Below are 15,345 nucleotides of genomic sequence, written 5' to 3' on the forward strand. Positions count from 1 at the left end.
AATTGTAATTTAAAAAATATTTCCCGGGGGCGCCTGGGTGGCACAGCGGTTAAGCGTCTGCCTTCGGCTCAGGGCATGATCCCGGCGTTATGGGATCGAGCCCCACATCAGGCTCCTCCGCTATGAGCCTGCTTCTTCCTCTCCCACTCCCCCTGCTTGTGTTCCCTCTCTCGCTGGCTGTCTCTATCCTGTCGAATAAATAAATAAAATCTTTAAAAAAAAAAAAAAATCTTCCCGGTGTCTGGCATATATGCCGAACAGACTAGACTTTTTTTTTTTTTTCAAAGATTTTATTTGTTTGACAGAGATAGAGACAGCCAGCGAGAGAGGGAACACAAGCAGGGGGAGTGGGAGAGGAAGAAGCAGGCTCCCAGCGGAGGAGCCTGATGTGGGGCTGGATCCCAGAACGCCGGGATCACGCCCTGAGCCGAAGGCAGATGCTTAATGACTGAGCCACCCAGGCGCCCCCTAGACTTCTAATAAATAACAATTGAATAAATTTTAGATTTAATCACAGCAAATTAAAAGAAAGTTAAGTGGTTTTGCTATTGGATTTTATGATACCACACAGCACTTGGAAAGTCACAAACCATTTATAACTTCTGAATAAAACTTACTGTCATCTCTCCACCAAAACATTCAGAGGCCAGTTGAGCAGAATCAAAAGGTTTTACCTCAGCATCATTAAAAAGATACCTAAAACAGAGCATATAGTGTTTGATCAAGTATATACATACTGAGTATTATGCCTATTATAAAAATACATACTGAAAAAAACTACAAAACTTGATCAAATTATTTTTAAAAAGAGGTAAATAAATTCAAAGTTCTTATTTTTTGATAACACTAACCTACTAGAAATTGGGAATATAATTTTACAAATTATAACTGCCCTAAAATCTGATAAATCCATTTATAAACTAGGAGTAACAGAAGAATTCATAAAACAAAGAAAAAGTTTGCATGGACAGAAAAGATTAAGAGATGGGAGAACTTCCAAAGATAAAAATGCCATTTCAAAATTTATGATCAAAAAAGACTCAAAATATATTTATGGAATTATTTATATTCAAATAGACAAACAAGGTAAGATACCACTGGCTTAAAGAGTTCAACAAAACTATTCTGCTAACTGATCAATTTACCAATGTACATTTTGTCCAAAGCAATATCCCTAACATTTAGAACAATGCCTACCATAGATACATAGCCTCTATACATGAGACTCTACCTAATAACATCTGAAGACCAAAAAACAGCTCTTAAGCACTGATTTAATGACTTCCATCCACTACCTTGATAAAAGGTGATAAATAGAATGTGCGGGTTGGAAGGGGAAAAGTAAGGTGGAGAGTAGAGCATGGAGGTAACTTCAAATTGCCTTATATATGGACCCTGTAACCACCCTATAGGAGACATTCAGTAAACAGCTCTTGAATGAGTGAACAGAGATAGAAAAGATTTGGAAGGTACAATATTGTCTATGAATCTAAAGTTGTGTGCAAAACCTTGTGTGTTCATTTTTCTTGGGAGAACATTCATCAAATTCTCAAAAGAAGGTTAAGAACAATCGATTCCTACTGTCCTCTGAAAGTTGTTTTCATTAAAAATTGTCTGTCCCCTTTCCTAATTTTATAGAAAGTTTTTAGAAAAATAAAATCAGAAAACATATCTGAAGCAAAAACAATCATAAGTTTATACTTTAAAAACAGAAAAAATTCTTTTAAATCCCAAGAATAAAATACTTAAAACTCACCATTTGTTGTTTTTATAAGCATGTGGATTGACTATATCTCTGATGAAGCTATAATAGTGCCCACCATCTGCTGTTCCTGTGTGAACAGTCACTCCTATTAAGTCATACTCATAGCTTTCTGTGTCTTTTGAATGATCACCGACTTCCTTAAAACCTGAAATGATTTACATAATAGTAATAATGTTGAAAACTGCACAGTAACATCTTTGAATCACTTTACCTCACTTTACATAATATATTTTATATACAGAAATAGGCACAGATACATTATATAATAGGTACAAAACAACTCTATTTGTTAGTCATTCCCCATCCACAGCCTACAATTTAAGGAACACTTATACAAATCATTTGGAAAAACAATTGTAAGTAGGGACAACGTCAATATAATATATAAATATAAAATATGCTTTTTGTTTAATCTTATTACTTTTGAAATAGATAGTACAATATTGTTCATTCAAGTTTATCTTTTTTTTTTTTAAGATTTTATTTATTTGTTTGACAGAGAGAGAGACAGCCAGTGAGAGAGGGAACACAAGCAGGGGGTGTAGGAGAGGAAGAAGCAGGCTCCCAGCAGAGGAGCCTGATGTGGGGGGCTCGATTCATTCAAGTTTATCTTATTAGGAGCAAGCAAACACAAGATCTGGAAAGGCATTAAGATACTCATGACCTTTAATCTCAGGTTAAGAAAAAGGTAGCATGCTTGCAATTGTTTATTAGTTAATAGAAAACATTCTGTACTAGGAGACAGAAACAATTAAGAGACATCCTTCCTGTCCCCAAAGATTTAAACTTGAAAGGTATAAAAGATATTAAGGAAAAACTACAGAATGATCTAATAAGTTTGAGATTTATGACTTAGACTTATGCTCTGTATACCCAGCATCATATACAAAGGAAAAAGTATAATCAGAAACAAGTAAAAGCAGATTAGGTTAACTTGAGTGCACAGTCTAAACTGGAAAGTGACAACTGAGGAGACAAGGAAATGGCTGACTGTGTCTTAATAGTCACTGAGAAGTATGGATGTGCTAGGATCTGACTCTGAATGCATCACTTATGGCCTAAAAAAATCCTCCATCTTGGCATAAACTTCTGCTACTTCTACACAAGGAAGCATCATGAAAAATACCAGAAAGCACAATAACTGGGCAGTTTTGCTATAATTATATAAATGGTTTGAAAAGAGTTCTAAAAAGTAGGGTGTATATACACTGCCTACTTCTTAACTTTGCCTATATTTTCAAAGTTATCATCTTCTACTGGCTCATTTGATGCAACCTCTAAACACACTCAAATTCTAAGGGTAGGGGGTGCCTGGGTGCCTCAGTCCATTTAGCATCTGCTTTCTGCTCAGGTCATGACTCCCAGGGTCCTGGAATCAAGCCCTGAGTAAGGCTCCCTGCTCAGCAGGGAATCTGCTTCTCCCTCTCCCTCTGCTGCTCCCCTTGCTTGTGCTCGCTCTCTGTCAAATAAATACATAAAATCTTTTAAAAAAATTCCTAAGGGTAAAAATACCCCCCCTTAACTCTATTCCTCTATAGCAATAGTCACCATCTTCTCTCCTCTTTTCAAAGAAAGAGTACGTTCTTCTCTTAAAAAGAATAGCCCATGCTCACCGTTTACATTTCTCATCTCCCATTCAGTGAAACATTTACTGGATACTCATTAAGTGCCAGGCAAAGGAGTATAAAGATTCAAATGCAGTTCTCTTTCCCAAATCTTAAAATACAGTGGCTTATTCAAACCTTAAAAATTTTAATCAAGAGAACTTCTTATATAAAGAAAACATTGCTAGAACCCTATTATGTAAAACAGAACTTCTCCAACTAAAAAATGGAAAGGCAAGAGTTAGACCTGTTCTGCTTTTTTTGCTCACAATTCACAATCATTAACATGGCCTACAAACAAAATGACGTGGCCATTGCCTTTTGCCCATCTCATCAACTCCACCCCCACTTCCTACCCACCTAAAAACATTAGCCATTCCTCTCAATCTAGTCCTTACTCAAGTTCTGCTTCATTCTTATCTTTATAAAAGCCCTCCCTAATACCCCTAGATTTGAGATACACTCACCATCCTAATGACACATTCTGTTTATAATTTCTTAATAAGACTTGCCTCCTAGACTTAAGTTCCATGAGATAAGGAACCATATGTATCTTGTTCATTGCCATGTCTGTAATGCCTAGCAGAGTGCCTAGAATGTAGTTCTAATAAATGCCAAATATCTACTGACGAATTAACTGAACATGCCATACTGTATTTAAATACAATCCCCTTTCTAAAATTCAATTTCATTCTATTAAATGTGTAGTTGGTTACAACTTTATAGTTATGACTGTCTTGTTACAGAGACTTACAATAAACATAGGTAGGAAAAAGAGATAAAAAGTTACCTTCTTTCCTATCACTCTTTCCCATTAGAAAATCTTCTGTATAGGGCGTCATATCCAAACGTAATGGGAAGGAAAAGTGTGTGTTCACTTTCTCTTTCATCATTGTTACCATATTAAATGTATACCTCATAGTATTAAAACTCAGAATGCGAGGCAATTTCTTAAAACACGCCCTGAAAGACAGAAGGAAAAAAAAAGAAAAAAAGTAAAAAGAAAACTTAAAAATCTCTTCCAAAAGTACTTTAGCTGGTAACACTTACATTTACTCTACATGTATTTCAGTATTCAACTCAGTAAATAATAAACAGTATTTTAAATCATGCTCCTATTAAATATATTTATACCTATATTCCCCTCTTACATGCCTTTTTCCATTGTAAAAGGGTTTTCCTGTGCCTAAGTAAGAAAAAAAATTAAGCATACTGTGGTAAATTTCACGAAGAAGATATGTAAAGGTGCTATGGAAACAAAAAAAGGCGTCACACTGAACTTCAAAGGTAAGGAGTAATGTCTTTGGTTCAGAATTTTCTTTTCCATCTTAAATAACAGAAATTGAACTATTTATTTTTATAAATTAGAAATGCAAAGTTTGACTGTATCATTTACTAGATTTATGATCCTCAGCAAGTTACTTAGACTGTCTGAGCTTAATCCCTAATTTGGAAATTCCTACGTCTCTTGATATTGCAACAATAGCAGCAGCAGCAGCAAGTTACCTAAGTCTTATGGTTTAACAAATATTGCTAGTTCAAATTAAAACAACCCAAAATGTCAGTTTAAACAAAAAAATATATAAAAGCTTGGATTCATGAAAAATACGCACTTTGGGGAATAATTCTTCATTGAACTTAAGATTCTAAAAAGATTCTGTTTAAATTAAGAGCTTAGTTTAAGAAAAAATTAGGAATTTAGGAAGACAAGGAAGGTAGGGGAATGATTTCATAAACAGGAAATAAGTCTAAAAATCCATCATTACTGATTATTTGGGAGACTGGCAAAAGATGATGTTATAGAAATATAAACGAGTCAAATGATGAATGGCCTTCTGTGCAATGTCAGAGTATAAACTGCATCCTGAGAGCTAAGAGTAACTAAAGGACTGTGGTGGACTGTGGAACCATGCAAGACTCAGGATAAATGACGTAACAGAACTAAAAGAGATAAAAGTTATGTTACAGACTTACTGAATCTATGAGACACACAAGTCACAGCTGGGAGAACACAGCACAACATTCTGAATTAGGTAAGATGAATTAAGAATCATAAGCATGTCAATAGAGAGTGATGTTATGGTAGCAGACAAAATTATTCAGGAAAAGAATGAATAAACTAAGAAAAACAGGTTTGAAGATAGAGCAAAAGATGATCCTTAGCCCATTTCTGTTGACCACTTACTATGTTATCACAAACATTCAAAAGTATGGCAAGAGTGTAAAAGGACTGAGTGCCACTTTGCCTAAAAGAGGAGACAGTATTTCAGAAAAACAGCAAAACCGTATGAACCAAAAGAAGGGAATGTTTCAAAAAGCAGAAAGTTATCAAGAATGATAGGTATTTTCAGTAAGCTTATTTATTCCAACTAAAAAGACATTCTCAAAAGAAAATGCCTCAGCCTATCAATTATCTTTTATTGATTCCTCATTATACCCCTCCACAGTAACGAACTTTTGACTGACTCCATTTTGTTTAAGTCTTAACTCATACCCTATCCCAATTCTCATTGGATGGGCCTGTCTTCCTCCTGTAACTGCCTGCACAGCTATGCTTTAAGTATCTCTATTGTACAACTTTTCTCTCTTGCAACCAACCTGACATCTGGAGAATAAGAAAAAGAGTACCATTCCTATCAGTGCAGATTTCTCTGGAAAAATCTTCTATTAAGCAATTTTAACAGATGGCTTTTCATTTTCTGCCTTCAGACATGCTCAGATCTATCTAGAAAAGTCCTGTTTGATCCCCAAACTCTTTCTAGACTCCATTTTCCTTGTTTTTTTAAACAAGTTTTTTTAAACTTGTAAAATTAATGATCTATACTTGATGCTATGTACCCTGACAGCCCGGCTTCTATCGCTACAACCTGAAAAAACAAACTACTAAACTAACTTTCTGCAAAACCCAGTGCTTTTTACTCAGCTGTCATTTCCCCCCTCTTTTTTGTGGACTATGTCAATTGAATATCTTCTTCAGGAGATTCTCTTCCCCAGTTTCCAGGTTACCATCCTATCATGATTTTCTTTCTTTCCTAGCTTCAATTCTGTCACTTTTTTCTCTGCACTTTTAGGTTGGCTTAGGTCTCATAGTCAGTCCTTTACAACAGTTATGTTCTTTCTCAGACACAAGTTCAAATGGTACCAACTAATTATGCAAATAATCCCAAAACCTAGATGTTAATCGTTTTATGTCATTGTATACCAATCATATCTTCTATTACTGGTCGATGCAAATCCTCTACTTGAGGCAAACTAGCCGAATCCCAGGCTTCTTGCACATACAAGGCATTTCTATTTCTCTGCCTTTGCTCCTAATAACTAACTGCATATAATGCTCCCTCAATCCAATTTCTACTTGTCATTCAATATTCACTTGTAGAATTGAAACCTCTTTACCCAATTACTCCATCCTAAATAGGCCATTTTATTTGGGTCTTAAAAAAAAAACCTCTCGCTTCAGAGAATCAGAGGATCTCTTTAGTTCATGAGTAGACTCTTTATCATGATTCACTGAGTAAACACCAAAGGCTAAAGCAATCAGACCTTGGTAAATATTTAAAAGGACACAAAAACTTGGAAAAATTTAAGGATGCTTCAAAGTATAATAATTGAATGACTGAATATTCAATTGAATAACTGAATGAAAAGCTGCTGTATAAGAATAAGCTTGGGGGCCTGCATGTTCAGTCAGTAAGCATCTGACTCTTCATTTTGGCTCAGGTCATGATCTCATGGCTGTGGGATCAAACCTCACATGAGGCTCTGTGCTTAGTGTGGAGTTTGCCTGAGATTCTCTCTCTCCCCCTCTGCCTCTGCCCCCCACCACTTAAAATAAAATCTAAAAAAAAAAAAAAAAAAAAAAAAAGAAAGCTCCAAGCAGCTGACCTTAACCTTAATCACACAATTTTCATAAAAGTTTAACATGAATTTATCATTTGTGTTTTACTTTCATTTGATGATGTATCCAAACGATAAACATTACATTTTAAAAAGCATACCTTTTTTCAGCTCGTACTTTCTTCCCACAATGAGAACAAGTATACATGTTGTCACCTTCTAAAGTATCTTTAATAGTAACTTCATCAAGAGATTCCTGTGTATTAAATCAAATTTTAAAGTTCCATATTATTGTTTACAGTATGCAAAATTATAAAATTCTGCCCAAGGGCAGAATGCACAGAGGAAAGCAAACTTTTTTATTAAAAGATTCTAAATTTTAGCAAAAAAAATTTTTCCCTCAAATTGAATAGATGTTCCATGAATCTTACTAAATTTTTCAAAAATATTTTCAAACTATTTCAACTTTGGGGAAAAAAAATGAGCTTTGTGGTCTACCTATAATTCTTATTTGATCTGCACAGGAAGAAGAAAATAAATAAAAACATGAAAGTTAATTTTCTATCAAGATGACAAACATAAACCTGCTATACACAAGTAATTAAATTAAAAGCAGAAAAAGTCTAACAATATGTAAAATGTTACTTACATAAATGTTCTTCATATCAGCCACTTGGCACCTCACAGTATAAAACTCTTCAGCAGTTTGACTAACGTGTTCACAATCCTGGTCAATAAACACTCAAATATTAGTAATTTATTTAGGCTAAAATATACATTAAGATTTCAAAAAAGTAAAGAACAGGTGCAATACCTACCAAGGACACAACATTGTTTGTAATTACACCTCCAAACAAACTTTTGACGGTATTTTTCTTTAAAAACAAACAAAAGAGAGTAATTAAAATTGGGCAAATCTGTACAGATTTCAAAGAAACATCAGTGTTCTGGTACTAACCAGTTCTGGAGACATTTCTTCAATTTTAGTAATGAGATCAGTAAAAAATTCTGTCATATCCTTCTGCTCCCCAGTATTCAGAGGCTGCTTATCCATAGTGTATGTTTTACAAAAGGGTCTAGGATTATATGCTTTGCATTCACTCTCCTGCAAAGGAAAAGGGGGAGGGGTGAATCATGAAACAATCAAAAAAAGCTACATCTCAAAAAAAGAACATTATCACAAGGTTCTTGAATAAATAACAAAACAACAAAACAGGGAGTAAACAGAACTGCTACAGAACTGCTCTTTTCTATTTCGTTTTTTATTTTCATGGCATTTTTAAAATAAAATTCAATTAATTAACATATAATGTATTATTTGTTAGAGCTAGAGGTGATTCAGTCTTTTCTTTAATAATTTTTATTAGTCACCATACAGTACATCCCCCGTTTTTGATGCAATGTTCCAGGATTCATTATTTGCGTATAACACCCAGCACACCATGCGATACGTGCCCTCCTTAATACCCATCACTGGCCTATCCCAATCCCTCACTCCCCTCCCCTCTGAAGCCCTCAGTTTGTTTCCCAGAGTCCACAGTCTCTCATGGTTCATTCCCCCTTCTGTTTACCCACCCTTCATTCTTCCCTTCCTTCTCCTACCGATCTTCCTATTTCTCATGTTCCATAAATGAGTGAAACCATATGATAATTGTCTTTCTGTGCTTGACTTTTTCACTTAGCATAATCTCCTCCAGTCCCGTCCATGTTGCTGCAAATGTTGTGTTTTCGTTCCTTCTGATGGCTGAGTAATATTCCATTGTATATATGGACCACATCTTCTTAATCCAGTCATCTGTTGAAGGGCATCTCGGCTCCTTCCACGATTTAGCTATTGTGGACAATGCTGCTTGAACATTGGGGTGCATATGGACCTTCTCTTCACTACGTCTGTATCTCTGGGGGAAACACCCAGTAGTGCAATTGCTGGATCACAGGGTAGCTCAATTTTTAACTTTTTAAGGGACCTCCACACTGTTTTCCAAAGTGGCTGTACCAACTTGCATTCCCACCAACAGTGTAAGAGGGACCCCCTTTCTCCACATCCTCTCCAACATTTGTTGTTTCCTGCCTTGTCAATTTTTGCCATTCTAACTGGTGTAAAGTGGTATCTCAAGGTGGTTTTCATTTGAATTTTCCTGATGGCTAATGATTTTGAACATTTTTTCATGTGTCTGTTAGCCATTTGTATGTCTTCATTGGAAAAGTGTCTGTTCATATCTTCTGCCCATTTTTTGATTTGTTTCACGTGTATTGAGTTTTGATTCATCAGTCTTATATAATACTCAGTGCTCATGACAACACATACCCTCCCCAATGTCCATCACTCAGTTACCCCATCCCTTTACCCCCCTAACCTCCAGCAACCCTCAGTTTGTTTCCTATGGTTGAGTCTCTTACGGTTGGTCTCCCTCCCTGGTTTTGTCTTGTTTCATTTTCTCCTCTGCCCCTATGATCCTCTGCCTTGTTTCTTAAATTCCACATATCAGTAAGATCAAAAGATAATTCTTTCTCTGACTGACTTATTTTACTTAGCAAATACCCTCCAGTTCCATCCACACATTTTCAATTTAATAGTCTTGGTGCCCAAAGATGCTTAAATTACTGTTACAAAATTTGTATTTTTTTAAGTCTAATAATTTCTAGGAAGGAACCTGGGACTCAAAGGATGCAGATTTGTACTATGAAACTATAAAACAGAAAAAATTTTGCAGGCTAAATAAGTTTTCCTACAGACTGAAATTAAGTAGTTTTTTGTTTTTAAAATTTTTGTATATTCATTTGAGAGAGAGAATGCACAAGCGAGAGCACAAGCACACAGGGAGGATCAGAGGGAGAGGGAGAAGCATATTCCCCACTGAGCAGGGCGTCTAACAGGGGATTTGATTCCAGGACCCCAGGATCATGACCTGAGCCGAAGGCAGACGCTTAACCAACTGAGCCACCCAGGCACCCGTGAACTTTAATAGTTCTTAAAGAGTAGCTGAAGGACACCTGGGTGGCTCAGTCTGTTAACATTTGCCTTCTGCTCAGGTCATGATCCTGGAGCCCTTTATGGGGCTCCCCACTCACTGGTGAGTGCGTTTCTCCCTCTGACCCTCCCTCCCCACCCTGGACTTGTGCGCAAATGCACGCGCTCTCTCTCACAAAAATAAATACAACCTTTAAAAAAAAAAGTGGTTTAAAACACTGTTTTGTCAGTTCAGATGGCATGCTCCAACTCTGTTAAAGAGAAATTAAAAGTGGGACTGGGGCGCCCGGCTGGCTCAGTCAGTTGAGCATCCAACTCTTTTGATTTCAGTTCAGGTCATGATCTCAGGGTTTTGAGACTGAGCCCCGATCAAGCTCCATGCAGCCTGCTTAAGATTTTCTCTTTCCCGCTCTCCCTCCAAAAAAAGTTGCAATCCAAGAATGACTACTAAATCTTTTATTTTTGTTAAAAATCTAACTTATTGACTCCTTAGTAAGTGTGAGAAGCTGAAAAATACACAAATAAACATGATATAATCTTTGTCCTCAGGATTCTAACAGATGAGATGAGTAACTTTCACTACAAGTGGTAGGTATGACACAAGAGTTGTGGAATCATGGTTTTCTTAGAGTTGAAAATAAGTTGCTACGGGAAAGATCACAACAAGACAGAAAAGTGCTAAGAAAAGAGTGCTGCAGGCAGCAGCAGCAGCAGAAACAGCTGCACAAGTGATGAAGCAACAGAATGTGGGCTTCCAAGGGGTGACATTTGCTACAGGATTCGACTGGATGTAGGAAGGGATAAAAGAGGAGGCTGAAGGGGGGGTCTGGCTGGCTCAGTTGGTACAGCATGTGATTCTTGATGTCAGGACTCTGGGTTCGAGCCCTATATTAGGTGTTGAGAATACTTAAAAAAAAAAAAAAGTAAAATCTTAAAAAAAAAAAAAAGAGAGAGGAGGTTAAAAGGAGAAGGCAAAACCAGAAGACATGTGCCATGCTGATGAATCTGAATACTATTCTGTTCATAATAAAAAAAATCACTGAAGAGTTTTAAGCAGAGGAATAATACTGTAAGATTTGCTAACTTTTTAAGATTGATTACTTTTATAATTTTGGGGGTGGGAATTAAAAGGGACAAAGAGAAATCAATCAGAAAACTCGGGGGGAGGAGGGGAGGTTGACCCTGTTTTGGGAAAAGGACCAGATACAAAAAATTCTTTAAAGGACAAATTAATAGTCATCATGCAGAAGAGTGACATGCAACTGTTAAAAGTCACTTTGACAAAGAACATCAATAACTGACAATTCAATTTGAAAAATAAGAATATATAGTCAGGACAAATGCAATACAAATGAACTTCATTTAATGTTTTCTAACTTACATAGGTTATATCTAAATAGTTTTCTATATATGGCTCTCAAACATACCATTAAATATGTAAACATTTTTTGAAGCTCCAGAAGAGTGGTCTTGTGCTTCATATCTTCTGAATACTGGAAATCAAGAGAAAAATGTTCCATTAAAACACACAGAGGGTAGTAAATTAGTCTAGAAAAGAAAGTATTACAATGTGCTTAATACTGTATCTGTTTTCATTCTTTTGGCTCTATGTAAGAAAAACAATCTATTCTTTATTTAGCAATTTAGCATTTTAAAAATTTATCCATTATATAAATGTAGCTTTTATTACATCACTATTACGTCAGAAAACTGAATAAAGAGATCTTTAAAAAAAATTGCTTTTCAGATCAACACTCATTTGGTACAACGCTGTTTTCACAAGCTGGTAACTGTACAGGAGCAGAAAACATAATAAGTGTGCAACAAAGGTGTTTTCTACAAATAAATCCATACATTTAAAAAACTGTAATATAATGATAAATGACATCTCTCCATCATCTAGTCATATCTTTATTTTTTTCTAGAACAGTATATATCCTTAATACTGCAGAAAAATTACCGGCCAACATACTTGAAAACGTTCTATATATTCAAATACTATTAACTGAAATTCAGGTATCTGGCTAGACTCATTCACTAGAGAGTTAGTCCTGAACACCAGCCTTATAGGCACTTATCAGATATGCTCTAGCTCACCCAAATATTTTTAAAAACTATGAAATATTATCCTCACTACAAACTACTTGTCAAAATTTTGAAGAAGCTCTGATAGTCTAGTGGAATAATAAGCCTTCTATATGCCAGAAGTATACACTAGTTATTTGCGTCAATTTTGTGGGGAGTGTTCAGTAATGTGGTTTTGCTATTTAGGAGCTTATAATCAAGCTGAGGACATAAAGACACTGAAAAGGAATCTATTCAACATATCATTACAGCAAAATTGTATAATATTAAGTACAGGAACTGAATAAAAGGAATCAACAAAATTGACAAAACAACTATAGTAATACAACTGACCTATGGGAGGCTTAATACTCCATGAGATTAGAGTAGAAGTCACACAAAACATTATTTTCCAATGTTAACAGAACGGTGACGATACATGATACATGCACACTGCATAAACAATTCAAAAATGATCAGGAATAAAGACTTGGATTTATATTTTCATTGCTGGAGAATAAGTATTAGTTGGCTGAAGAACAGAAGTGACTGAAGTCTTCTAGGTTAAGAAAAAATAAGAATGTTTTATTCTACTTAATGTAGAAGTCCTAAATATATACATGTTTGCACCCATTAAGACGGTTATTGTCAAAAAACAGAAAACAAGTGTCAGCTGGGGTGTGAATAAATTGGCACCTTTGTACATTGCTGGTAGGAATGTAAAATGGCACAGCCACTTTGGAAAACCAGCACGGTGATGCCTCAAAAAGTTAAACACAGAATTCCCATATGATCCAGCAATTCCACTTCTGGGTATATACACAAAACAAGTGAAAAGAGGGACTCGAATGGATATTTGAACACTCATGTTCATGGAAACATTATTAAAATAGCCAAAAGATATAAGCAGCCCAGAAGTGTCCACTGACAGATGAATGGATAAACAAAATGTAGTACAGATATATAATGGACTATTATTCAGCCTTAAAAAAGGAAATTCTCTGATACATGCTACAACATGGATGAACCTTGAAGACACTATGCTAAGACTGTAGGATTCCACTTAAGTGAGGTATCTAGAATAGTCAAATTCATAGAGACAAGTAGAATGGTAGCTGCGTGAGGTTTGGGGGAATGGAGAATGGGACGTATTTAATGGGTACAGAGTTTTAGTTGGGGGAAGTGAAAAAATTTTTAAGACTGATGGTGGTAATGCAATGTCAATGTACTAACCACAGAACTGTACACTTATATACGGTTAAGATGGTAAATTTTAGTTGGGTATATTTTACCACTATTAAAATACATGTAGCTTTCTTTATTCTTCCTGTGAACACAGAAAAGGAAATAAAAATAACTATGGGGCGCCTGGGTGGCACAGCGGTTAAGCGTCTGCCTTCGGCTCAGGGCGTGATCCGAGCGTTCTGGGATCAAGTCCCACATCAGGCTCCTCCGTTGTGAGCCTGCTTCTTCCTCTCCCACTCCCCCTGCTTGTGTTCCCTCTCTCACTGGCTGTCTCTCTCTCTCTCTCAAATAAATAAATAAAATCTTAAAAAAAAAAAATAATTATTTACATGAGTGCATTAGTTAAGTGCACATTTGACTACTTTCCAAAGTCATGTCAAATTCTATTGTTAAGAATTTTTTATGTAGAGACAAGTCTAAATTTAGTTTTTAACCAAAAACATCATTTATGAGACCTACTCCCAATTAACACATCTGATTGTTCTTTCTCGAGCTACATTTTAATTCCTGAAAGTGCTAATGGTTAAACGGTGATTATTAATATTTAGAAAAGAAATCATGAAGTATGGTTATGTTAACAGCCAGAAAAAAAAAATCACTGAAATTATGCCTCTTTGCTCATCACTGGTTCTATACAAATTAAGCAGATGGGGCCACAAATTTAGTCACAAAAATTTCAATACGCTAAATGAATCAGTTATTCAACTATTTCTAAGCATAATCAGTCTCAGAAGATAAACTTAAAAGCATTAAAATAACTAACATTAAAAAATAAAAAACCCACTTGACTATAACCTGGAGACTTTGAAGCCTAACTTAAACATATTAAGAATTCACTGATAGTACATAAAGAATTGCAATACTTTTTTTGGGGGTGGGGGGAAGTCAGGACATCAAGATGAAATGATGGAGGAAAATCAACCCAAGTACAAGCATAAAGTAAGTTGGCCAAGAAATTATAAAACCAGTGCAGAAGGCAAACTAAACAGTCCACGGTTAAAAAAGTGAAAACTAGAAATAAAAAGAAAAATAACATGAAGCGGACCTTACCCAAATAACTAGGCCCACAGTCAAATTTACTTTGAGACAAAAATAAAACAAGTTAAGTGATTCTGGTACATTCCCCTACTTTGTTTTAGGCTTTGCTTATTTTGTATGTAAAGAAAATTTCTATTTATTTTTACTGAAAATACCATGTTCACTGTACACACTGACTGTATACATTCCACAATTTGTGTTCTCCTTTGAGAAATAAATTATATTAATATGTTAGGAGTAATCTATTTAAATGTAAAAATAATTTATACATGAGCTAGCTATGTAATCAAATACTGTCATTTTTTAATTCATAAATTATTTTCTCAATGTTTTACTAAATTGAAATAATCAAGACTAACAAAATTTAAGAATTTTCTTTTACAGCTTTAATACTTAAGTGAGGAAAACTGTACCTTAGCAGTGAAGACAGCCTGTCTTGCCTCAGGTATCATATAAAGTTGCTGAATAGTAGAAGCCAAGTAACAAGTAGCTCCAAGGTTAGTAAGGCCAACAAATCTACACTCAGCACGAACATCCTCATGGGGCCAGTAGTCCCACTTATAAGGCGCATGGGCTGTTGAAAAAAGAGGGAGGAAAAGATGCCCCCCCAAAACAAACTATTAAACATAATGTATTTCGCTTTTACTAACAGCCACTACTCTCCATTACTTTAGTCAATATACATAAAACATTATATATGATAACCTAAAACTAATGTAACATTGTATGTCAACAATAGTCAAAAAAGAAATAAAATTACTAAGAATACATAGGAAAACTAATTCCTTCTCTAAAAATTCAGACTGCCAATATCTGATTTT

General features: G+C 35.4%; 1 protein-coding gene across 4 annotated transcripts in view; it reads right to left on the minus strand.

Annotated features, from left to right (window-relative positions):
* USP34 (ubiquitin specific peptidase 34) overlaps positions 1-15,345 on the minus strand; it is a 240,466-nt gene that overhangs the window by 48,977 nt on the left and 176,144 nt on the right. For all 4 annotated transcript variants that reach the window (XM_045788051.2, XM_045788052.2, XM_045788049.2 and 1 more), the window contains 9 exons: positions 14,938-15,098; positions 11,605-11,670; positions 8,165-8,311; positions 8,025-8,081; positions 7,856-7,933; positions 7,368-7,462; positions 4,160-4,332; positions 1,757-1,910; positions 618-696 (listed from right to left, as the gene is read on the minus strand). In XM_045788051.2, the coding sequence (XP_045644007.2) occupies positions 618-696; positions 1,757-1,910; positions 4,160-4,332; positions 7,368-7,462; positions 7,856-7,933; positions 8,025-8,081; positions 8,165-8,311; positions 11,605-11,670; positions 14,938-15,098 (1,010 nt within the window). The remainder of the gene's footprint in view (positions 1-617; positions 697-1,756; positions 1,911-4,159; positions 4,333-7,367; positions 7,463-7,855; positions 7,934-8,024; positions 8,082-8,164; positions 8,312-11,604; positions 11,671-14,937; positions 15,099-15,345) is intronic.

Source organism: Ursus americanus, chromosome 7, assembly GCF_024610735.1.
Source record: "Ursus americanus isolate L20-20 chromosome 7, mUrsAme1.1.p, whole genome shotgun sequence".
Lineage (NCBI taxonomy): Eukaryota > Metazoa > Chordata > Mammalia > Carnivora > Ursidae > Ursus > Ursus americanus.